Source organism: Podarcis vaucheri (assembly GCF_965113315.1).
Source record: "Podarcis vaucheri genome assembly, chromosome: 1".
In the NCBI taxonomy this organism is placed as follows: Eukaryota; Metazoa; Chordata; class Lepidosauria; order Squamata; family Lacertidae; genus Podarcis; species Podarcis vaucheri.
The window spans coordinates 115572896-115598569 of NC_138759.1; the positions used below are offsets into that span (position 1 = coordinate 115572896).

At 44.2% G+C, this 25674-nt stretch overlaps 1 protein-coding gene across 2 annotated transcripts in view; it reads right to left on the minus strand.

The window, feature by feature from the left end:
- Window positions 1–880: 880 nt before the first annotated feature.
- DNAJC10 (DnaJ heat shock protein family (Hsp40) member C10) overlaps window positions 881–25674 on the minus strand; it is a 31219-nt gene continuing 6425 nt past the window's right edge. For both annotated transcript variants that reach the window (XM_082200874.1, XM_082200875.1), the window contains exons 5-23: window positions 23483–23565; window positions 22608–22739; window positions 22025–22118; window positions 21661–21738; window positions 20202–20245; window positions 19753–19890; window positions 17193–17282; window positions 15650–15763; window positions 15093–15207; window positions 12889–13016; window positions 11777–11893; window positions 10555–10656; window positions 9464–9619; window positions 9107–9240; window positions 7165–7218; window positions 6621–6768; window positions 5919–6038; window positions 5574–5687; window positions 881–4119 (exon numbers count right to left, since the gene is read on the minus strand). In XM_082200874.1, coding sequence (XP_082057000.1) covers window positions 4108–4119; window positions 5574–5687; window positions 5919–6038; window positions 6621–6768; window positions 7165–7218; window positions 9107–9240; window positions 9464–9619; window positions 10555–10656; window positions 11777–11893; window positions 12889–13016; window positions 15093–15207; window positions 15650–15763; window positions 17193–17282; window positions 19753–19890; window positions 20202–20245; window positions 21661–21738; window positions 22025–22118; window positions 22608–22739; window positions 23483–23565 — 1973 coding nt within the window. In that variant the 3' untranslated portion in view covers window positions 881–4107. The remainder of the gene's footprint in view (window positions 4120–5573; window positions 5688–5918; window positions 6039–6620; window positions 6769–7164; window positions 7219–9106; window positions 9241–9463; window positions 9620–10554; window positions 10657–11776; window positions 11894–12888; window positions 13017–15092; window positions 15208–15649; window positions 15764–17192; window positions 17283–19752; window positions 19891–20201; window positions 20246–21660; window positions 21739–22024; window positions 22119–22607; window positions 22740–23482; window positions 23566–25674) is intronic.

Here is a 25674-nt window from a genome sequence, read left to right on the forward strand (position 1 = left end):
TGCATCAAATACCTGACTTCAGCAGCACATCTGACTAGAACATCTGCCCCAGGAGTTTGGCTTTGGGGAGCATTTGTCCTTGCACAGAAGGAAGCCTTGGATTTCTTTGGCTGGGAAGCCTGTTGGAGAGGATTGCATTCATTCCTGGATTTCTGCACAGTCTTTGCCTTGAAACGAGCTTCTAAGACAACAGCAATTGCAATGATTTGGTTGGTTATCTTAACTCTAGAGAAAGGATCAAACACCTCAGTCAGTTCTTTTTAAAGAATATTTTGCTTCTGCTTCCTTAGCAGAATATTTGTGTTTATTTTCATGTTTCCGCTGCCACAGGGATCTGTTTTGGATCTTATGATTCTCTCTCTCTCTCTCTCTCTCTCTCTCTCTCTCTCTGTGATATGGGAGCAATGGCGTTCAGGTTTGCTGGTGTGTTTAAGCTGCACCCCCCCATGCTTAACCCATATGCTTGTAAATAGACTCAAATATGACTAAATGCCAAAGTCCTGCAGTAACCACCTTTTGAAGGAAACCCAACCAAGATAATTGTTGTCTTATCTGGAGAAGTTGGCTGAGCATAACAGTAGAGCATTTATTATTATTTCTCCTTCTTGCACATTCCCATGTTGACTAAGGAGCTATTATAAACGAATATGGTTCTGGTCCAGTTGAGACGACTGTTCCATTTGAAAGTGACTTGTCTCTTCAGCTAGGGAAACTAAAAAGAAAATATTGAATGGGAATCTAATGTAGACATCATTTAACACTGGTTTGCCTTTCTTTGGATGCTAGTTGCTTGTTTAGAGTTTATTTAGAGATTAGGAAAACGCAATTTAAAGGTCTTGAACCCCGAACCACAACATGAAAGCTGAAGAGGAGGACAGTGTACTGGATGAAACCATTTATTACTGTAGTATAAAAGTTCAAGACGTAATTAGATTGCAGTTGAAACTGACACAGCAGCATCTACAGCTGTGATATTTTCAAAAGGAATACTGTGTTCCGATCCTATCCACTCCAGTGTTCTTGAATCTGCTAACGGGAAGAACCAGAAGGTTTAGTAACTCCCTGTGTTACTAAATTATAATTCTGATGTTCTTAGCTTTAGAGGGGGAGAAACAGCTGGTGATTCAGTAACAGAAATGTATTCATAGCTGAGCTAATTACTCTGGGCACTTGAACATGCAGGCTTCACCAAATAATCGTGGTTTATGGAAGTGTCTTCCTGCTGAAAAATAAAACCTGTTCTCCACAGGTGCAGAATAATTCTTACATACACACAGGAAAGAATTGTAGCCACTCATAAAAGTGAGCGGTTGCAAAGTATATCTACCTTAAAAAAACCCCAAAACAATCTTCAAGATGCCTGGACTTTAGGGAGAGGAAGGTTATTATTCCAAATTCTCAGCATGAGATGTTCAAATAAAAATTGGGGGCAGTACAGTACAGATATAGGGTGAGTCCTTTAAAAGAGGCCCCATGGATACAGAGTGCACATGTTCTTAAAAGACTCACCCTGTACTAATACAGAAAAACAATATAAGACTTTGGCAAGCGCCAACATTGGTGTGTGTGTGTGTGTGTGTGTGTGTGTGTGTGTGTGTGTGCGTGCTACATTAGGTTGACTCCTAGAGATTATATATAATGAAGTCATACTCAGGAGTAGGCCCATTGAAATCAATGAAATAGGAGCGAATGTCTGCTCATAAGTGCTCCCTCTAGAGGAGAAAAGAGCACTATTTTCCCCAGAATCTGCCGTATCTCGCCCTAGCCCATCCTTGGTTTGCACTGGAGGGTTGGCACATTCCCTGGAACTGCATGGCTCTCCGTCCTTTCCGTAAACAGAAAGGTAATTCTGGATCCACTCCAATGTATTTGTTTCTTATTAAGGTGACTGCCTCAAGGCCCCCCCCCCACGCCAATCTCATATGGACAATCTAGTGAGAAAACCTAGAAGACTAGCACATTTTTCATGTCCCAAACTTTTCACAGGCACAACCATCAAATGCGCTGTGAAAACTTCTGCCAGTCTGTAATTTGCTTTGGCACTTTCATCACTGAGCAGAACAATGTTCAGAAGGCACTTGGAATACTGAAAATAGAAAAAAGAAGAAGAAAGCCAGTAGATACATTTTCCAACTCTGTTTAAAGGGCTGGGAGCAGGCTGGCATCCAAACAGATGACGCCGGTTGCTAGAAACTGCAGCAGCAGTATCTGGTTGGTCACTGTGAGAATAGGATGCTAAACTAGCTGGGCTCTCTGACTTCATCCAGCAGTTTCTTCTTATGCCTCCAACAGTGACTCGAGTGCCCCGCTTTAAAATCAAACAACATTTCCTGTGACACAAACTCAAATAAAAATAAAAATTGTACTTTTAATTCTGTGGAAAATCACGACGGTGCAACTCAGCGCCTTATCTGCTTGGATGTGAGAGAAGCTTCGCCTGCATTTTATAATCATGTTTACTAGGAAGTGAGTCCGACTGAAATCAACTTAGGTAGTGGGGTAGAAAAGCTGGAGGGGAGGGGGGAAAAAAGCTCATTTACCAGAAGTAAAGTATTGAGCGTCAACTCTGGGAGTGTAGATTTGATTCTGTCCAAACTGAGCCTATTAGAGCAAAATATACATCAGGAAGTTTAGTTTGGTCAGACTCAAGTGTGTACTTCCAGAGTTAACGCTAAACACCCTACCTTTCCGTGTATAACACTATTTTTGGGGACTCAAAATTAAGAAAATGGGGGGAGGGTTCCCTGAAATTGTTGAGCTTTATTGGGGGAGGATTGCCAACAGTTGTTGAGCTTTTTTTTGGGGGGGGCAGAGTGGTTGAGCCTTTTTTCATCACCGAAAGAAGCAGCTAATCACCCGCCCAATTGCCGCAGCAACAGCCAATCAACAACAGCCCTTGCAGCAGCCACCAATAACAATCTTCAACTCACGGCAGCAACCAATCTCACTGCCCCACAATGCACTACCCATGTATAAGACAACCCCTAATTCTGAACATGATTTTTTAATTTAAAAACCCCATAGTCTTAAACACGGAAAAGTACGGTACGTCACTTCTTGTAAATAAGCCACCATAGCTGCTAGAGGGCCGTGAAAATTTGTGTCTCGGGCTTTTGAGACTCATCTGCCCATGTACTATCTGAAACCAAAGGGCATTGGTTGCCCGGTGTGACATATATTGGCGTTATTTTCAGCTCTCCTACCCCATTAAGGTGGCCAATGAAGAAAGTCTTGCTTGGGTCGGCTCTCAGCTGCTGCAGTCCATAGCAAGCAATCTTGTGCACGCACTGCCACCTTCTGGTTACAGTTGCCTGTACGTCACAAAATACAAACAGCAGCGCATTGCTCTTCTGAGCATTTGCAGGGTGTTTCCAAAGTCAAAACCTGCGCATGACAGCTTAGCACACGCAACTGGCGGGGAGCCAACGCAGACAAGGCCCCTTCCACCCTTTGACTGCCAAGCACTGAAGCGATCGTGCTTGCTTACGACTGTTTGAGCGCTCTTCAAAACGGCTTAGAAACCGGGACGTAACGCGGAACATTCTAGAATGTAGGTGGCCTAAGAAGAACGGACTTCTTCCAACTCCTTTGTTAACACCCAGTGAATTGTGGATAAAGCTCACTAACTACAATAACCAGAGGTAAAATAGTTGTTCAGACCACAATTTTTCTTCCCACGGGAAGAAAAGAGAGAGACAGCTGTTTTAGTGTTTCTGTGCTGCTGAGTAGTCTATATACCTTCAGTTCCACAAGTGGAAATTATAGTGTTCTTTTTCAGCACAAGAAAAGACTGTTTTGTAGACAAAGGTTGGGAGGATTGAATGGGAGAAGGGGCAGGGGGGAAACCTACAGTTCCTCCACTACTGATCAAGTCTCAAGTCCAAAACCAGAAAAGAAAAGCTCCCAGTGAGCATATCACTCATGGAATGGAACAAGTGTCTCTTCCCCTGTTCCAAATGAGCACTTGGGAAGCTCCGTAACATTCTTGCAGCATTCGAGGAGAGAAAAGCTGTGTCCACGAAGCCTGATGTTCTCCTTTTTCCTCTCCGAGGAGGCATGATCTAATACTTCCATTGTCACTGCTTCAGTCTGAATTCATTCTGTGGCTCAGAGTTCATCCTGATTGTTGGTAAGGAGCAAAGAGAGGGAGGAAAATAGATAAAAATGATGCAGTAAACTACGGACAAATGTTCCTTTCATGTTTGCGTGAAACAGGTTTCGCCAACCCAAGAGTTTTGGACTGCAATTCCTATCATCCCTGACCACCAGCTGTGCAGGCTGAGAGTCATAGCCCAACAAAATCTAGAGAGCACCAGCTTGGGAGAGGCTGTCATAAAGGATGGTCTTGGGAATATTAGAATAATTTGCCTCCACTGCCATGCAGTGCCATATAAGCAAGATGTTTAATATATTTTCTTGAAGAAGGTCTGAACTTTGTACAGTGGTACCTCATGTTGCATAACCTCCAGGTTATGGAATCTTCGGGTTATGGCTGCAGCAAACCCGGAAGTGTATACGTCCAGGTTTCGCTGCTCGCGCATGCGCAGAAGCACTCTATCGCGCTGCACATGTGTGCAGAAGCGGCGCTTCTAATTACGGGTTTTTTGGGGTGCACATGGCACCTCGAAACAAATTAAATCCGTAACAAGAGGTACCACTGTACAGCCATAAAGTAAAAGAACCCACCAGTACGGGTATCACCAAATTAGTTTTACTCCTTTGGATTCAATACCATGACACTGATTCCACCTTTCCTCAAGATGTTGTGGGTGATACTATACTACCAACCATGGAAGGGAGGAGTCAGCTACCAAATACAGTCGTACCTCAGAATTCGAACACCTTGGGAGACAAACGTTTTGGCTCCAGAACACTGCAAACCCAGAAGTGAGTGTTGCAAATATTCTTTGGTACTCGAACGTCCGTTGTGGCTTCCGTAGCTTCCGATTGGCTCCAGGAAGCCAATCGGAAGCTGCGCCTTGGTTCCCAAATGTTTTGGAAGTCGAATGGACTTCCAGAACGGATTCCGTTTGACTTCCGAGGTATGACTGTACCCTGTGGTAGACCGATATTGCAATTTAGCTAATTGGCTACCACAGCACATAGTCATTCAGCATCAAAACATCTCTTGTCAATAGCAGCGGAACCTTAGAAGCATTTGAAATGCTTCTGTCCCGGCAAACACAAATGCAAGAGAAGGGGTGGTATAGCTGCTGCGCACCAAATTTCAGAGGTTGTCTCTGACAGTAGCTTTGTGTTTTCACTCTGATAAGGCAGAGGCAACTGACAGCCACTGATTTCCCCCTCCCCACCTATTGTCCCCTTCATCCCATATCCCACATACTGTTCCAGATAGTCTCCTTAGTTCTCAGGATCATCTTTTGGGGAGGTGGCACAGAGGGTCACAGTGGGTAGGAGACTTTTTTTTTTAAATCAGGTGCCCCTGCGTAGCATGATCAAAACCAATCGCAACAAATCCACCGTTGGGTGCAACCCATGAACACAAATAGCCAGAGGAGAAAGATATTAAAATATCTGTGTCAAATTCAACTTGGGGGGGGGGGGGAAATTACCTTGTTTCTGGAAGATTTTTTCCTCTTTTTCTTAATATCCTCTACTTTCTCCATCAGGAGTTCGGCTATGGCTTTTGCATCATGGCTGTCTATGTGCTCCCCAAATGCATTTTTCTTAAAATGAAACAAAAACAAACACAGAGGTAAGGTCTCAGCCGGCGTACCAGATCGAGCTGATAGACAGTCGCCCAGGACACAAAATTGACCTGCACCTCCATGGACAGCTGTGAGTCCAAAATGACTCCCCAAATACACCCCTTCTTGCGTGCATAGCATGTGCTCCACAACAGAACTGCACCCCTCCCCGCCTCACAGTTGACACGATGGAGATTTCTGTGCCTTTACCTTTGCTCCTTGGTAAGGATAAAACTTCACTGTTGGATAGGCTCTGATGCCAGCAGATTGACACGTCTGCGCGTAAGCCTGGCAGTCAACCTTCCCAGCTTTCACTTTCCCTTTAACAGCCTTAAAAATTGAGGAGGAGGAGACAGGAGTTAAAACCTATTATTAAAAAAAAGGAGGTCCCCACTCACATCTGCTTCCACGATTGGCAACTAGTTTCACTAGTGAGATGCTCTGAATAAGTGGATGTGAAATCCACAAGGCGGGGGCTGTCAAGGTTTTGGGGCCCACGAACCCATGCACAAACTGGAGACCATGCACACACAACTTCTTCTATGGGCTGCAGTAGAATGTTCCTCTCAAGGCTTAATTTCAGTGGAGGGAGAAATCCCTTCAGGTGACACAGAAGGCCTCACTGGGCATGTGTAGGGCTGCCATACAACCAAGTTTTCCCAGATACGTCTAGGAATCAGGCAGCCATTTTGTGTGTGGGCAGATTTTTGGCGAATCATTCAGAAAATGCGAATCCAAGAGGAAGAAAAAAGCTCAACAACTTTGCCCAGATTTTCTCTTTGGGTAATATGGCAACCCTAGGCATGTGGGCAGGGGCCACCATGGACATGATGCATCGAAAATAGCTCGGGAGGAAAAGGAGAGCACTGAACCGACAGTGACTTGCCATTGCAGGGAGAGCAGGCTGTTTACCTTAGCTAGGATCTCAAATTCCGGAGCAAAATTTTGGCAAGGGCCACACCAGGGAGCATAAAAGTCGACTACCCAATGCTCTTTCCCGTTCAGAACTTTGTCGGTGAAGCTCTGGGGTGTCAGATCCAGGGACACCCGAGGTAAATACCTTTGAAAAGGGAAAAAGAAAACAAGGAACTTGGGATTCCAGAGTCACACAAACTACTCCTCCCAAAACTAGCGGCCTGTCACCAGGAAATGTCCTGTTTGTGCCTTCTATTCACTGTTGGCATCAACACCTGAGTGGAGGAAGACCTATTGAATAGGTTCTCCCCTGGTGTCCAAAAATAGGACTGCAAAGGTCTGAAGAACATGGGGGGGGAGGCTTCATGCCTACAGCCTTCAACACAATCCGAAAGTGAGGCAGTCAGTGTAACAGCATAGATGGTGGGGCTCACCTGCATGGCCCTACAGCCCCCTCCATCAATTATTCTATGTGAGTCAGTCCCACCCCCACCCCCCGGAAAAAGTACACTGTGAATAACGTTTTGAGGCAAGCACTCACCCTAGCGCCCATCTTCTCAGTGAATGGGCATCCCTGTTCCAGCCGTTGTAGCTACTGTTAAAAACAGAAGTATAAAAGCAAAAAAAAATATCAAAATGGGCAGAAAGAGGCAACACCTCTGTAGAGCACTTTCTGTTCACTGGGTTCACACAGCGCCCACCCAAAGATCATGATATTTAGCTGGGCACTGGATTGTCTATTTCAGCCGACAGATTTCCCCACACAGGGCAGGATTCATCTCATGAGCACTGCCAGGGGAAGCCTCGTGCAAGGACTTCCACTTGCATGATGCCGTTTCCCACCCCGTTTCCCACCCCCTGCAAATAGACTCTGGGTCAGAGGAACCCCCAGGACAGCGCATAGGCAGAGGAGGAAGAGGCGGGGGGGGGGGGAGATCCTGCTATATGGCAAGGTGAAATGCTTCCTCAGGTGGAACATATGTCATAGCACAACAATGAATTCCATTTCAAATTTGGCATGAGATTTTGCGCATGTTTTCCTCCACAGGAATAATTCCGTTGGCAGGATATGACATACTGTAACCAAAACAAAACAGCTTTAAAACACTCAAAACCCTGCTGGGTGACACACCAATATTAGAAAAAATAAAGATGATAGGATATCAATTAGCAAATGAGCCCATTGACTATACAGTCGCACCTTGGATCCCGAACACCTTGGTATTCAGATGTTTTGGCTCCCGAACGCCGCAAACCTGGAAGTGATTGTTTCGGTTTGCGAACGTTCTTTGGAACCCAAACATCCAATGGGGCTTCCGTGGCTTCCAATTGGCTGTAGGAGCTTCCTGCAGCCAATCAAAAGCCACACTTTGGTTTCTGAACATTTTTGAAGTCAAACGGACTTCCGGAACAGTTTCTGTTCGACTTCCAAGGTAAGACTGTACAGTGGTGCCTCGCAAGACGAAAAGAATCCGTTCTGTGATTCTCTTCGTCTAGCGGTTTTTTTGTCTTGCGAAGCAAGCCCATTGAAGGATTAGCGGATTAGCGCTATTAGCGGCTTTTAGCGGCTTATCTGCTGATCGGATCAGCTGATAAGCAGCTTAGCGGCTTAGAAAAAGTGGGGGGAAGGGAAAAAATCAGCAGGAACTCGCAAGACATTGTCGTCTTGCGAAGCAAGCCCATAGGAAATTTGTTTTGCAAAGCACCTCCAAAACGGAAAACTCTTTCGTCTAGCGAGTTTTCTGTCTTGCGAGGCATTCGTCTTGCGGGGCACCACTGTATAGAGAACTACGGTTAATTAGGGGCGGGTCTAAATACTCCTGAACACATATATTATTTGGGTAAACTGAAGACGCAATTGCCCCAGGAGATCAAGAAATGGTTACCCATCTTTTAACTGCAGCCTACATGTTTATAGCATGGAACTGGAAATACTTGGAAACATCTACGTTAAAAAATGGGTTCTATGAATTTGGGATATTGCTTTAAGGGTCAGATGAACAAGTATCCTTAGCGTCAGGCAAGCTAGAAAGGGTGGCAATACTTCTGTGACTTATTGGAATAACTGGAATGCAAGATAATATTAATTCATACATACTTTTGGAGGAAATCTAACATTTGTATCAATAACGGGTAAAATGTAATGGTAAATTATTAAATGTAATTGAAAATTTAACAATTCTGGCTATAAATAAAAAAATATAAAATCGGGTGAGTAAAAAGTCAATTTTAAATAAATAAGTAAAGAACACCTTATGATAATAAAAAATACACCTCTCTAGGTTTTAACTTGTACTTTCTAATAGATTAAACCTTAAAAAGGGGAGGGGGGAGAATGATATTTAATTGTCAGATTGTGGTACTGAGGGAACTCCTGATTTAGTCTAGTCTGATTATCAGATCCATAGCACTAGTAAGTCACATAATATGCATGGTTTTCAGTAAGTATTTAAGAACAAATCCAAGCCACTTGCATTACTCACTAGTACTGATAAGATGAAGCTGATTTTTGTGGGAAAAGTCTTATTTCAGGATAACCTTGAATGTTTTCTTGATGACAAAGGGAGAAATATTTTTGGCAGTCCACACTACCAACTGAAACCAGTCCATTCAGCAACTGAAACAGAGAAACAATTATTCAATTAAATTTGCAAAACTTGGTGCAATAAAAGACCCCTCCACTTTTAAAATAAACATCCTGTGCTGATCTTTGGTGTGCATGCTAGGGGTATGTGTGTCTCAATATCTCAAAATGAAAATGAACAAGGAACTAAGCATTTAGTGATCAGATGAGCATGATTGACACTGGGCACTGAAAAGAACTGATTGCTTGGTTTTACCCTGGCCATCCTCTTCCATTCAGGCATTAAGGCTTGGCAAGGACCACACCACGGAGCATAGAAATCAACCATCCAGATTTCTTTAGCCTTCTTTTTCTTCACCAACTCACTGAAGGTCTCGGGTGTGAGAGAAACTACTGACGGGTTCATGAGATCCTAAGAAACAGAAAGGAGGAAGGCTCACTTCGTCTGCTCTCAGAATTTATAGAAGGAACAGCTCAAGTTGTGTACAGTCATATGCAATTTGTTTATAGTACACACACACACACACACGATTGCCGTATTTCTGTAACTGCCATCTGTTTTAACTGAGTTGAGAATTTTAAATTGATGAAACCCAGCGTTTGACCCGCTGATGAAGAACTCTACTTTTGGTTTCAGGTCCAACTACTTTTTGACCCTGTCCGTCACTGGCATGTACCCTCCCCAAAGCTCTTGGACAGGGAAAAAAAGGTTCCCCACCCTTGGCTGAAGGCAAGCACTGGGAAAACAAATCAGATACCGAGAATGGCTTACAAATTCATGGGATATGAACAAGTTGACTGAGGTTACGTGACCCAGCTTCTGGAAAGAATCTTTTTCAACTCTACAATATCCTTTCTGAAGTAAGACAGCCAGAACTGTACACAGTATTCCAAAGTTTTCTTTCCAATTCCTTTCCTGATGTTCCCTAGCATGTAATTTGAAGAAGAATAAGAGTTTGGATTTGATATCCCGCTTTATCACTACCCGAAGGAATCTCAAAGCGGCTAACATTCTCCTTTCCCTTCCTCCCCCAAAACAAACACTCTGTGAGATGAGTGGGGCTGAGAGACTTCAGAGAAGTGTGACTAGCCCAAGGTCACCCAGCAGCTGCATGTGGAGGAGCGGGGAAGCGAACCCGGTTCACTAGATTACGAGACTACCGCTTTTAACCACTACATCACACTGGCTCCCTTTTTCACAGCTGCCACATACAGGGTTGAAACCTTCTTCGAGCTATCTGCTATGGTCAGTATGGTAGGTTTCCTTCAACCTTCCATTCAGGAACTCAAACACCAAACGACAACTTTTAGTGAAGCAACAGAAAATTCACAAAATTCAACAATTACCTCAATAAACTCCAGGATCTGCTCAGAAGAGTGATGCCCCTCGTATTCGTGAGTGTGAGACTGGTTGAATACCACCGTTGTTGGGTAAGCTCTAATGTTGTGCTGCAAAAGATCAAGATGAAAACATATTCAGAAATCATAGGGAGAGATCCCCTTTTAAGCCTCAACTGATTTCTGCCTTTTCATTCAGTACCTGGGCAGGTGAAGTTCTCAGGGCTGAAACCTGAGGGCAGATCCATAGCCTACATACAAAGCACATCAAAGGCACATTTCAGGCTTTCATGACTTCCCACCCGCTGGAAAGAATTTTGAGAACCATAGCTCCAATACACAGCTCCCTTAACAAACTACAGTTCACAGGATTTTTTGATGGAAGCCATGTGTGTTCAATGCGCTTTAAATGTATTGTGTGGATCTGCCCTTCAAAGGAAACCTCCATTACTCCAATAATTGCAAAAAACCCCACAAACCTCTGTGGTATAGAGAAGGCCTGTGCAGCATAACAATGAGAGGGATGCTGGCTAGTGTTTTTAAGTTAAAAGTTGTACAGATTTCTGTTTCCTGTAATACAGTGATAATGGGCTGTATCTAATGTTAGTCATACTCAGAGTAGGTCCACTGAAATTAATAGGCAGGACTAATTTTAGGCCCATTAATTTCAATTATTCTGATCCGAGCAAAACTTAGTTGGATAGCATCCTATAGTTTTTAATTCTTCTAAAGTGCCTTGCACTCATTTTTTTATAGGTATAAAGAGGTGAAATATAATATGATGCAAGGAAGGAATCCTCTCAGCTTTTTAGATCTCAAAACTCAGGCCTTTACTTTAAAAATAAGTCAGGTTTCTGGTAGGCTTTCCATACAATGGTGTCTGAAAATCTAGTTCTTTTTGTGTCTCTTTAAACAGTGTCTTGCCAGTCTTCTAAGTCAGCTCAAATTCCATGCCTTCTTCCTATTCTATGAACTTTTATTTGCAAGTCTCCCAAGTTCATGGAGTTTCATGTCTGTGAGAGCTGAAAAGTATGCAGGAGTTAAAGAGGCTTACAAAAAAAGTTAACGTGACTTACAGGTGCCATAAGCTGGCGCACACAGTGGGGATTTTGTATGAATTGCGGTCCAATTAATTTTCATCACTTTGACTGCAAAACAATTGGGCTATCACTTTTCAAAACCGGAACAAAGCTATGTTTATGTGGGGAAAATATTTAAATTTGCAGTTTACCATGTTGCAAATCCCTTCATGAACTGTACAGTCTAGTGTGCCAAATTTCAGTTGACCATAGAGTTGCTTTGATGCTTTCCTCAGTTCCGGCAGCAAAGCTCGGCAAGGGGGGCACCACTGAAGAGAGAGAGAGAGGAAAAACAACAACCACCAAATACAAATTTCTCACCAAATACAGTAAATTATTTCTTACTCTCAGAAATTAGACACTGATAGAACATTTCCTATGGCTCCCAGAAGGGTGTCCTGGGATCTCCCTCTTCATCCCCAGAGAAGGAAGCAAGAGAGGCACCAAAAGGGGTTTGCCCTTGCTAATCTCCCCCACTGTGAGGGCAGACACCTCCAGTCCCTTGCCACTCAGCTGGTGAGCTGATAGTGGTATTGTCAAAAGGGGTGTGTGCTAGGGCCTGGATCCAAAAACAGGGGTAAGGGGAAGTATACCAACCCTGGAGATGACATAGCGATTTCCCTTCCTACTGGGACCAATAGGAGGAAAAGTTTGGGTGGGAAACACACCAGCCCACAAAAGAAGATGAAAACCCCACGGAGAAACACCAACAGCCCACCTTCTGCCTTGCCGGTGTGAGCCCAGCAGATTGGGGGGCTGGGTGGTTTCTGTACTTCCGAGATTCTCCCCACAACCCTGGTAGGAGAGCTATATATTATCTTCTCCCCAAAACAAATGATAAACCATTTTCTGACTAAAATGATATGACGAATGACAACTGTTCACAAGCTTATGCTGCAGACAGATGTAGGGTAAATGCCAACATGGCCTTCCTAATAACGTGAGCAGTTTGGAATTTCCCGAAGAGGTTGTGAGCTCTTTCCATTGAGTTTTTCTAAAGAGATGGAACCGCTACATTGTGAGGATGGACTTCCATTCAAGCAACAGGACTTCTCCGTCTCTCTCCCCTCAGCCCATTCCCCCCCCCACCAAATCTGCTCCAGAACGTCCCCCAACCCTTTGGAACAAATTCTGAAGGTGCACTGGAGATTGCAAGGCAAGGAAAGAAGGAGGGTGAAGTCCTTTTGTTCCATTCACAGCCAAATAGTTTTGGATGCAACACAGCCTAAATCTCTATGGGACAACGAGGTGCTGCAATAGTTACAGGTGCAAAGAAGTCAACAAGCCATGGTTCCTTCTCCTTGCCAGGAAAATTCTGAGGCCCGAGAGTGACGACATGGGAATTCACGCTTTCCTTGGCAAAAGCCACTATGTCGTACAGAATCTTCTTTCCTTCAAAAGAAAAAGAAAACAAAGCATTCGTGAGGATTAGCTCCCTATTATTTGCTAAAGAGACATCACCTTGCCAACAAAGGTCCGTATAGTAAAAGCCATGGTTTTCCCAGTAGTGATGTATGGAAGTGAGAGCTGGACCATAAATAAGGCTGATCGCCGAAGAATTGATGCTTTTGAATTATGGTGCTGGAGGAGACTCTTGAGAGTCCCATGGACTGCAAGAAGATCAAACCTCTCCATTCTGAAGGAAATCAGCCCTGAGTGCTCACTGGAAGGACAGATCGTGAAGCTGAGGCTCCAATACTTTGGCCACCTCATGAGAAGAGAGGACTCCCTGGAAAAGACCCTGATGTTGGGAAAGATGGAGGGCACAAGGAGAAGGGGACGACAGAGAATGAGATGGTTGGATGGTGTTCTTGAAGCTACTAGCATGAGTTTGATCAAACTGCGGGAGGCAGTGGAGGACAGAAGTGCCTGGCGTGCTCTGGTCCATGGGGTCACGAAGAGTCGGACACGACTAAACGACTAAACAACAACAACATTTGCTAAAGTAGAATGGAAAATAAGGGGAGGGAAAGAACCAAAAAATGTATTTATTTTTCAGTCCAGTTTAATAGGCAATAGGGTTGTTGCATCCAACTAAGTCATCCTTTGACTTAGACCCATTGAACTCACCACGGATTTCAGTAGGATGACTTTGCTGGGATTCAACCCAAAGGGCTGACGGAGTTTTACAAGATCCTTCCCCTCCCAAATGAGGCTTGGTATGTTTAAGTGGCAGTCAGCCATGTCAGATATTAATCACTCATACTTCAGAAATTCACAAGGATGATCACAATAGAAATCAGCGCTCTTTGTGAAAGGCAGAGGAGGATTTATTTACGAATTCGTGAGCCACTCTGCATTTAAAGAACACCCAAGCAGTGTATAAAAACAGACTACAAATCACAAAGCAATGTTAAAAACGTGAAGCTAGCAAGTATCAAAATTCTAGCAGCAAAGGTGGGAGGAAAATAGAGGAAACATCGGGGGTGGGAAGTCAGCTTTAAAACTTATATAACATTTGTATTAATTTGTATCAATTTGGTCATAATTTTTGTTTTGTTTTGTTTTGAACTATGGAAAACCAATAAAAATAACTGGCCAAAAACCCCAATCAAAATTCTAGCTCTGGAAAAATGAAAGAGCAAAACTCCCAACAGCATAACACAGGGCAAAGCAAGGTAATTTGTTAGAAACTGATCAGAGTTGTATAGTGGTACATCGGTTTGCAAACGAAATCCATTCCGGAAGCCCGTTCACCTTCCGAAATGTTCGAAAACTGAGGCGCGGCTTGCCATTGGTTGCAAGAACTTCTTGCACTCAGCAGAAACCGCGTCACACATTTGGGTTCCGAAAAACGTTCAAAAACGGAAGCATTTACTTCCGGGTTTTGGGCCTTCAGGAGCCGAACAGTACAATAACGGAGGTGTTTGGTAACTGAGGTTCCACTGTGTAAGCAAGCATCCTTCAGACTAAAAGCGTATCTAAGGGGCAGACATTACATAACAAACTCTACATTACTAAAATAAAATAAATAAAATAAAGGGAGCCTTGGGAAGTTAGGATTTTGAGTGGTTTCCCTGCCTCAAAATGTCACTTTCCAAGCTGTTTTGGGTGGGGGGGAAGGGTTGGGACGAAGGAGTGCTTGGGAGTTTAAAAATGACTGGTGTGTGTGGGGGGTCATCCCCCCCCGCTCCCATTCCTCTGCTGACACAGCCACCTGGTACTGCTTTTCATGTTACAGATAGGTAGCCGTGTTGGTCTGCCATAGTCAAAATAAAAAAATTCCTTCCAGTAGCACCTAAAAGGCCAACTAAGTTAGTTCTTGGTATGAGCTTTCGTGTGCATGCACACTTCTTCAGATACACTTCAGGTGCTACTGGAAGGAATTTTTTTATTTTGTTTTTCATGTGTGTGTATGCGACTTAGATGCAGATGTTTGAAACTTGTAGCAACTCCCTAAGGAAGATGCATTTACAGGCACCAGAATATTGTTACATCCTATAACTTTTCTACGCAAGAGTCGCTTACCGTGGTGAATTTCATAGTCGTTTATTCCCCTTCCTTTAAAGACTACAACGCACGGCTGATAAACGTACAGATCATTACAAACGTTTGGGGCAGAAAGGCAGTCAAACTTGCCAACCTGTGAAATGAAAAGCCATTTGTTTGTTACGACCCTAGGATAATTTATCCATTAAATATCACAAATACACACTTCTTGCATTGCATTTAAGGGATTCATGAATGCTATTAAGTCTGTCTATTTTTTCCCATTGAAACAAAAATATAGCAACGTGGGTTAGGTCAGTGATGTGATATTTGTGGCCCTCCAGAGGTTGCTGGGCTCCAGACTCCCATCAGCACCAGCCAGCACTGTTGTATTCCAACATCTGCATTCCAACATCTGTAATGCCACAAGTGTCCCAACAATGGCCTAGCCAGAAGGATGAGGTCTCAAGTGAAAGGAGAATATGTAGCTCTGCAGGTTGGGGGGAAGATATTGAGCCTAATAATATTCTTTTGAGGCAAGTCCCCTGCTCCACCCCACCCATGTCCATCCATTTTACAGGTTCTCCTTATCTCACCTGAATATTTTCTGCTTTAAGGAGATAACTTAGTTTTTTAAGGTCATGGTCATCTGACTTGCCAGTCTCACCAAACTGAAAGAAGATCAGCCATCGGTGATGGGCAAGGTGATCCTTAAAAAGGGAGGAGAAAAAGAAATTAAGAGGTAAAGACAAATCCATCCATCTGTTAGAAGAATAAGAAACTGGCTTGCTCAAAGCTCTACAGAACTGCAGATTTTAGTCAAAATCAAGCAAGAAAAGAGAGAGGGATCAAATGGATTCTTTGATTTTGCCCCAATTCAAGTTGCTGAACTTCAGAATGCAGTTGTACCTCGGAACGGAATCCGTTCCGGAAGTCAAACAGACTTCCAAAATGTCCAGGAACCAAGCCATGGCTTCCGATTGGCTGCAGGAGCTTCCTGTAGCCAATCAGAAGCTGCAAAAGCCGCAACGGATGTTCGGGTTCCAAAGAACGTTTGCAAACTGGGACAATCACTTCTGGGTTTGCAGCGTTTGGGAGCCAAAATGTTTGTCTCACAAGGCGTTCCGACTTACGAGGTACGACTGTACTTGGGATGGCACAAAACAACACTGACGTTTTGCTAAAGAACTCTGTGTTATATCCCAGAAGACACTCATGGCAAGATTGTGGTGAAATCAGAAACTAAAATATAATATATATGTGTACACACACACACACACACACACACACACACACACTGTGCCTTGTGGGACATATTTGGCAGAAGAAAAGGCTGAGGAGTAAACCCTACACAAATCCAGAGTGGAGTCCCTAATATGGTTGGATGGCACCTTGCACACTTCCTTCTGGTAGCTCCTGCAGCCAAGCTGGTGCCAAACGTATTGCTCTGCTTTCTTTTGGACCACATCAGTGAGGCCAGGGTGTGTGGGTGTGTGTCTTGTACTCTGGACAGCCCAGCACCTCCACACCCACTGCCCACGCTTATGCCCCGGAGAGGTCATGTCAGGGAACTGCCATCAGAGGCAAGAGGAGAGGTAAGACGCTCCAATGATGCAGGGGAGGGAACTAGCAAGGAGAGAGAGAGAGCTTCCGCTGGGGAAGGAAAGGGGAGGCTGAGAGTACTGCGGAGGGGAGGCTCCAAGACTCTTCCAGTGAAATCAGCGGAGAGAGCACAGGACCTCCGCTTGGCACGCCCACGCTGCGCAGAAGGCTTCCGCGCAGAGAATCTAGGAGGAGACTTGGAGTCAAGGAATTTTTATGTTGGAGGAAGTTTAGGAAACACCCACTGACGGATTCTGCCAGTGACTAAGACAGTCACGTTGTAAGGGCTGTCAAACCAGGGAAAGGTTTAGCTATACAACCAGCTTGGAGCAGTTTGCAGTTTACGCACAAGCAACCCCAATTCCCATTACAGGTCACTTTGGTGCTGCTAATGCAGCAAAAACAATGTGGGAGGCAGCAGTTGCGAGTTACCAGTCTCTTGCAGCTATATTTGGAGGACTATGGTTTCCCTTCTCCTGTTCTGAACCAAGGTTCAGCATGACACCCAAATGCAGTCAAGATGAGAACACTCTTTACCTGTAATGAAGATGCTGAGATCATTTGAAAATCTGGAAGGTGCTGCATGACTTCCAAATATATCTCTCTTGTGTCCAAAGTGTTCAGGAACTAGAGAGACAGGGAAATCTCCATGTGAGTTTTATCCTTTCTTGTGTTATATTTATAATACACTGCTTTATCCCCTACATACCCAACAGACCAGCGCATTCTGCAGGAGAGGGAATCCTGCATAAACCATCCTACCAGGAGCTCTGTTTTGCCTGATGTTAGAATCAGCCCTTTAGTGTAGTGGCACCTACCCTTTGGAACTCCCTCCCACTGCACATCAAACAAGCGTCTTCACTGTCATCTTTTTGGTGACTGCAAAAGAGATTCCTCTTTCCACAAGCCTTCTGAAATCTTTCCCCCAATTGGAACTGGGATTTGAACTGATTCCATTCATGTAGGCACTGTTTGCTGCTCTAAACTGTTTCTCTATTTCTGATTGTTTTTCAAAGGAATGTTTTATCTGTGCAGTTGTTTTAGCTGTATATAAACTGCTTCATATATGTCGTTATATTGTACATCACTTCAGGGGGCTTCACGGGGAAGTGATCAATAAATGAAATAAATAACAGAATTCCAGAAGCTTATCTCTGTGCTACCGTGAATGGCTTTGGAGGACGGCTTAAAAAGACGGAAGGAGTGCACAGACAAGGAGCAGGAAGATTATATCCTCATCGAGTCCAGTCTATTTCCGTCACTCTCCTATCCCTTAAAGCATCTCGTGCACTGCCTGAAATGACCCTGGGTAGGAGGGAAGTCTAGAAACAGCAGAACTGCTGCCAGCTACATGTTCCTCCTTATCTGCACCTTCAAAAGGTTTCAGTACTTGACAGGCAGAGAAATCAGCTATGCTCAAGATGTCCCCTGGAAGATGCCTGTTGCTGGCTCCTAGAAGAGGAAGGTGTCTTTTTCCATTCGCTTTATGAGTTAACTTGGGTTATTCAGAGCCTTCTTGCTTATTCAGAGCTCCTTTTGGTGACCTGGAGCAGTCTCGCGTCACAGCCTGGAGTTGTCCAACTTTGAACCCAAAAGCAGAACAAGACTCACTCTACGGCTGTGAGCCTCCAAGCATCTTAAACTCAAAAGCACCATACCAACGGTCCTGAAAATGTACCACTGCAGAAACTATGTCTAGTGTTTGTAACACGTCTACTACCCTCGAAGCAGCATCAATTTATGATGGAGTTCGCACCTAACCCTGAAATATACTGCTTCCTCAGTTCTCTTTGGGATGTTTGGAATATTTAACAAAGCATGCAATATTCTTTCCCTGTAAGGAACCAAGTGGTTGTTTGCTTTGGGCACGACCCAGTCAGTGCTTAATTCTGACTGGTTCCGATCGGATTTCAGAATTGGTTTGCTTTCCTTGTTAAAATCAGTGTGACCCTCTGCTTAGATCAGGGGTCTGCAACCCGCGGCTCCGGAGCCGCATGTGGCTCTTTTACACCTTTGCCGCGGCTCCTGGGCAGATACTAGCGAGGGGAGGAGGCGCATTGTGCGCCCCGACACTCCCCACTGTGGCGGGCGCTGTACTGGCTGTGACGTCGCATGGGGGCGGTGCGTGCGTTAGTCACGCACCATCCCGACGTCACCTTCCCACCCGCTGTCAGATCGCAGCTCTGGAGATATACTTGTTTTAAATGTCACAATGGTTTTGCGGCTCCCAGTTTTTTTTCCTTCGGAAACGGGTCCAAGTGGCTCTTTTTGTCTTAAAGGTTGCAGACCCCTGGCTTAGATCATGCCCTTCCTTTTTTAGGTTCGTTTTTTAATAAAAATACAAGCATGAGAAGATCACAGCACACTCTCTCACACACAAAAAGAGTCTTGCCTTATAACAAGAGACAACAGTACAACTTGTATTGCAGGCAACAGCAGTAACCTTAGCTGGTGTTCTATATGGCAGACAGCTATGGCTCAGGGGATGGTCTGAAGACACACAAGGCCACCACTTTTCTGAAAACAAGCATGTCTGGGTCTAGTCCAGCCTTTCTCAACCTGTGGGTCCCCAGATGTTGTTGAACTACAACTCCCATCAGCCCTAGATAGCAAGGCCAGAGCTCAGGGATGATGGGAGTTGTAGTCCAACAACACCTGGGGACCCACAGGTGCCTGGATGGGTGGCCTCCTGGGAACCAGCTTGGGTTCCACGAAGGAAGAAGGTGGCACATAAATTAAGGAAACAAATGAACAAACTGCCTCCTCCAGTATCAGCAGCTGTCTATATTAAGTGTAAACGTGTAAGCATGCAGGTGCGTAGGGTGAATTCTGGTGCTTTCAGGACAGCATCAAAATGTTTCGGTGATAACAGAATACAGAGAAAGTACAATCAAGCATCTAGAGATACAGATAAAGCGTGGATGTTTTCTAAGACACATAATTCAATTTCTCTTCTGGGGGCCAGCGACATATGAGGAATTAAAATATAAATCAACTTCTCTTTTTTTGGGGGGGGGGGGCGGGCGATACTTTTCCCTTCACCACCGCCGCCACCTCACCGCACGGATATGCAAAGCAATCGTAAAGCGACTCATACCAAAACACCTCCTCTCTCTTTATTAGTTAAAGTGGCTCCGGGCGGAAAGAATGCGGTAGTGCTAGTTGAGATATCCAAATTATCACAAAGCTCACCCTGGGTGGCACAGTCCATCCAGCCTACATTAACAAGGCCTTCCTGTAGCAAGACAAGCGAGACAACACGAGATCAGATAGATGGAGGCAGGTTAGCTTTCTTTGCACAGGCACCCAGAGGGCATTAAAGAACAACACACATCCCACCATTCAGTTCACGCTTTGCATTTTCTGTTTTGTGAATCCCACCCTAATTAAAACAAAAAATGGGCATGTCCCAATGTTAAGCACTTTCAACGTTTGGTGGAATACTTATTACGCCTCTCCACTGGAAGTCAATGAGACTCAGCAGCACTGAACTTCGCCCGACTCACGCGCGCCATTTGAGAATTCTTGAAATCTAACGCCGCTTACCAACATGCCAGCCAGTTTAAGGCATGTTCGGGAAGTCAGACAATCTAGAAAATAACAATAATAGATGTCTGAGAAACAAGATTTTTCATCGGGTTCATGTTTATCTACGTACATGCAACTATGCACAAACAAATAGAGGCTTTTGGTAAAAAACAACAACTCTGGTGCCTCCAAAGACTTTTTACTTAAGGGCAAAGCTGGGATAGCATAGTCGGTAGAGAATGAGACTCTTAATCTCAAGGTTGTGGGTTTGAGCCCCACGTTGGGCAACAGGTTCCTGGACTAAATTGACTCTCGCGGTCTCTTCCAGCTCTACAATTCTGTGATTCTATAAAGAGGTTAAATTTGGCACATGCAGTCACAGAGAAGCTGCCTTAGGTGAAGAATTCCCCCCCCCCCCCGGGAGTTTTGCTGATATCTCCCCCATCCCCACTCTCCAAAAAACTGCACTGGAGAGTTCAGGGACTGTGGACTGTGAGAGAATTGGAAAAAGCTGCCTCCTTTTCCATTAGGTAGAATCAAATGCCATCTGTAGATGGAAAAAAATAACCTTCCGTTTGCAGGGGGCAAAGTCTGGATCTAACCCAGAAAAATCTGGAGAGTACAGTGGTACCTCAGGTTAAGAACTTAATTCGTTCTGGAGGTCTGTTCTTAACCCGAAACTGTTCTTAAGCTGAGGTACCACTTTAGCTAATGGGGCCTCCAGCTGCTGCTGCGCGATTTCTGTTCTCATCCTGAAGCAAAGTTCTTAACCTGAGGTACTATTTCTGGGTTAGCGGAGCCTGTAACATGAAGCATCTGTAACCCGAGTTACCACTGTATTTGTATGTCACTTCCTCTGTCTCTCTCTTGAAATGAGGAACGTGAACTTTACCTCTTAAGACATGAACACACACACCTCTGCCCATTAGGGGAGTTTCATTTCCCCTTCACATCTGCAGAGAGGGGCAGAGTAAAATTTTGCACTGGAGGTTTGAAAACGGTACAGGCATTTGCTTACAAAACAAACTTCAGAGCCTGTTGAATACATTTTGCTGCCTGAGGCAAATGACAAGATGGCGGCTCCCTAATTACACCAGCCAAACAGACTTGACAGATGACTCTCACTTCGAGCCTGACAAAGGGGCAGCATCCTGCATGGCGTCTGAGGGCACCAAGATAGGTGAGCTGTAAGGCATAGACACCTCCCTCCCCAATACTTTGTTGCTACCCCTGCCTTGCAACATCTGCTGCTTGCTCAAGTCTGCCTAATGGTAGGGCAGGTCCTGATGAGACTGAGGGAACCTCCAGAGGCAGCCAGGAACATATCTATGCTTCTGAAAGATAAGCTCTATCAACTAGCATAGAGAAAAGAGGATGTGTTTTAACAATCTCAATAGGAAATGGGGCACAGCAGGCTAGCAACCAAGCATAAATTTAGGTATTAATAGCTGAAAAAGGTACACATGTATATATTCACCTCCTTGCTCAGCACAAAAAGTTATTAACCAGCCAACGCCAGAAGCAAATGCAGTTTGAACAGCACTGACAAAATTTCCTGAAAAACAGAAAACAAATAATTTCATATTTTAATTTAATTTTTTATACCCCGCCCATCTGGCTGGGTTGCCTCAGCCATTTAGGGGATATGCACCTGTTTTCATTCATTCAAAAACTTTACTTAGCATTAACTACTTGTTGCATGACATTGATCCTTTCTACACTTTTCTTAAGATCTGATTGAGAGAAGTTTAGGTTAACTTATCTGTTGCCCACTATTGGCATTACAGGGTTTGAAATATGCACAAAATTAAAAATAATTTGACATTAAAGCAGCAGCTTACCTGCCCATAATTCTGTCACTGTGCTTGTGACAAACTGCATGGCAAAACTCATTAAGCTCTCCTTGGACCTGTCTCCAAAATATTTCACTGGGTTCTGCAAGAGAAACACATCTCATTTTAAACCAATAATGCAATTTATGTATTAGCCAATACTTAACACACTGAATTACATCATGAATCCATCCATCCAAACAACCAAACAACCAACCAGAGTCCCAACGTCCTTCAAATTATACTTTGAAAATCTGGGACTCTAACCTTAGCTCTTAGGTGTAAAAATGTATGTAATAGCTACAGAGCATCCCGGCAACAAAAACACCATAATTATTAAAAGGATTCAGAAAGCATACTGCCCTAGAGCCATTCCTGTCCAGGTTTTTGGTATTAACATTTTCTCTGGGCAACGTTGCTTTCTAGGGTCGTCCTATTAGAACTTACTACGTTTGGCCTCATGGGTGGCTGTCCCTAAATCTGAAATAAGTTGGGGTTCTCAAAAATAATAATAAAAAAATCCTCAATGGACTGGGACTCCTGTACCTGCCCAGGATGGGTGCTGGAGGAGTACAAATATTTGCTTGCTTACCATTCCGGTTTTAAACACATACAGGCTTGGGTAGCTATTGATTCCTTTATTCCGGCAAAGCATCCTGTTATCGCCACAGTTGACGGCTCCGATACGTATTAATCCATCCATTTCTTTAGCAAATTCTCTCCACTTCCAAGTTGATTTGGGGGGTGGGGGGAAGAAAGCGAGAGCCTAGGTTATTTTTTCTACCAAAAAACATCATTCGTTTTTGAAATGCTCCCAAGAGAATTTTAAAATGCTTGTTTACCAGCATGCATATAATTCTATCACAACAGTTAAGAACCCAACCCAAGTTGAAGGTCAGTGCCATTCTGCCCACCATTCTGATTATCCCTGTAGGATCTCATTCTTTCTACCCACATGTTTTCCATGTCGTTGGGGAACCTCTGGTTCAACTCCTTGCAGAGCTTGTTGAAAAGGGCTGTAGCTCAGTGGTAGAAACATCTGCTTTGCATGCAGAAGGCCCCAATCCCCAACATCTCCAGGTAGGACTGGGAATCCTGTCCCTTGTCTGAAACCCTGGAGAGCCTCTACCAGTCAATGTAGACAATACTAAGGTAGACAGACCCATGGTTTGGTTGAGTACAAGGCAGGTTCCGATGACCCTAAGGATGGCCAATGTGGAAGCCAATGTCCTGTAGTCTTGCCAAAATGTGAAGATGTGTCTATGCTTGCACAGAATGGGAAACCAGGCTGCAACCATTAGTGATAGAGCCACAGATTGGTCAATGGCAAGAAAATAATACAGCTCTCGCATACCCTTCAACTCTCATGCCGTGGTAAGAGTCTTCCCCTTTCCCCACGAAGGTCTCTGCCCAAGGAAACCAGGGTATGCATTCAAAAGCAGCATGCATGGGCTGACCTATACCTACCGTCGGTGCTAAATCATGGCAATGGGAGCATCGAGGGGAATAGAAATTGATAAACCACAATTCTCCCGAAGTAACAGCAGCATCTAGAACAACAATATTTAAAAGGGTCAAAATTCTGCCCAATAGTTTTCATTAGTTTTCCATTAAAAAAACCACAAATTAACAACATATTAATTTCAATTTAACACAATTTTTAAAATTGTGACTTTCCACCCCCCTTCAAGGTGCTTCTTGCCCCTCCCTCCTTCGCTGCTTACAGAAAAATATTTTTTTCTTAATTTCTAATACTTTCCCATCCATTCCCATTTCCACCAATTCCTGTCCAGACGTTTACCTATTTTCCCAATTAATCAAATGAAATTAATCTTCCTTTATTAATCCATATAAATCATTAAGCATAATCTTAAATCATATTTCCTCCATTACAATACGTTTTTGTGTGACAGTCACAAAATGGCTGCTGTGGGGCTGTAGCATAATGTAAAATGGCTGCCATGGAGGCATGCAGCAGGGGCCAAGCCAGTGCAAACAGGAACTTAGAAGAAAGAGCCAAGAGTCTCTCACTAATTTTTGAGGGGCAAGTCCCTGATACCGTTCATAGGTGCAAGAGCAGATTGTGGTGGGCACAATGGGACACACATGGGCATCATTTGGGCACCCCTTGAGCTAGCTACTTGTAAACCCAGACTTTTGATGTTTTTTTAATGTAACATGAATGCTGGCAGAAAACTCTGTCTGAAGAGGGCATCTCAAAAAAAGGCAAGAGCACCCAACATTTCAAAGGGGTGGACACTGTGGAAAGGGCTCCTCTCCCTACCCCTAAAAGGGGCATAACAAAACTGCCTCTGCAGAAGAGAACTTGGGAGTGTGAGGAATCCTGGTCCTTAAAACCGCAGAGAGCTGAGTAAGTCATGCACAGGGAAATGACTGCCGTACTCAGTTTCCAGTTGCCCAGCAACGAAGGAACAGTTCCGCCACATATAACCATGCCAATTTAACCCATCTTTTGAGTGTGCATGTACTTGTGCCTTAAAATCCATTTCACCAAATGCATAGCATGGTCTGTTTGTGGCAGAGACGAACAGAGGTAAGGAAGGGGAAAAAGAAGCAGCATTGATATTGTCAACAGGTACATTTCACCCCCTAAGCCCACCTCAAATGACCCCATGCTGCTGAATTCCCTCACCCCTTCCACTGCCAAGAGGAAAGCTGCTGAGGCTGGCGGAGGGGTGTGTGTGAGAGAGAGGGGAGAGAGTATGAATGGCAGATGAATGGATGGGGAGAGAGGTTGGGGTAAGTTCAGTCTGGAGGTCCCAGAGAGAGACAGGCTGGGAAGGAGGTGTGTGTGAGAGAGAGAATGGTTGGTTGGACGGATAGAAAAAGGGGAACCGCCACCCACTTTTGGCTTGGGCCACACTCCCTTTTTGGGTTGGGCCCTGACCACCACTGGTGTGTGGCCCCCAACTTCTTTCCCCTGAGAGAATATGGCCCTTAAAAGGCTCCTCATCCCTGTTTTAGTGCAACAAGCTAGAGCTGTGTAGGCTGCTGTAAGGAAAGGGTGAAACTGGGCTGCCTGGATTCCTTGGAGAAAGGGCAGGGCAAAATGATCATAGCTGAATGAATGAAGGAATGAAATACCAGCCAAAAGCCGCTTTTAGCAAAAAAATTGCCACTGCTATTGTTATTTATTAAAAAGGGCCTATTCGGTTTCAACATTACCACTTAGGCAGATGCTGGATGACCGTGAAATACAGAGAATGTAAAAAGCATAAAATCTGTCAACTGCTCAAATACCAGGGGTGGGGAAACTCTCACTGTGTGCACAAGTGTGTTGTTATCATGCTAGGCAAACACATTCAATTCTGCAAATAACCCTGGTCAAACACGAACAGGAAATGCAAACACGTAACCGATGTTTAGTTATCTGTGAGTTGTTTCCTGAGGAGGAGAACTAAGTTAGCAAAGTCCGATTTTTCTCTTTAAAAAAACAACAACCAAATGTAGGATCATGATACAGTTAACTCCCAAGCCCAAATTAGTAAAGTGGTCTCCACTGAGAAAACCTATTCAAAATATATCTTAAGTAAGAAAAGCAGAACAACTGGTAAGTGGAAATAACTCAAGTGCTTTGTTTGGACCACTAATCTTACTTAAGGGAAATTTCTGTAAAGACGGCAGAGCGGAACCTCAGA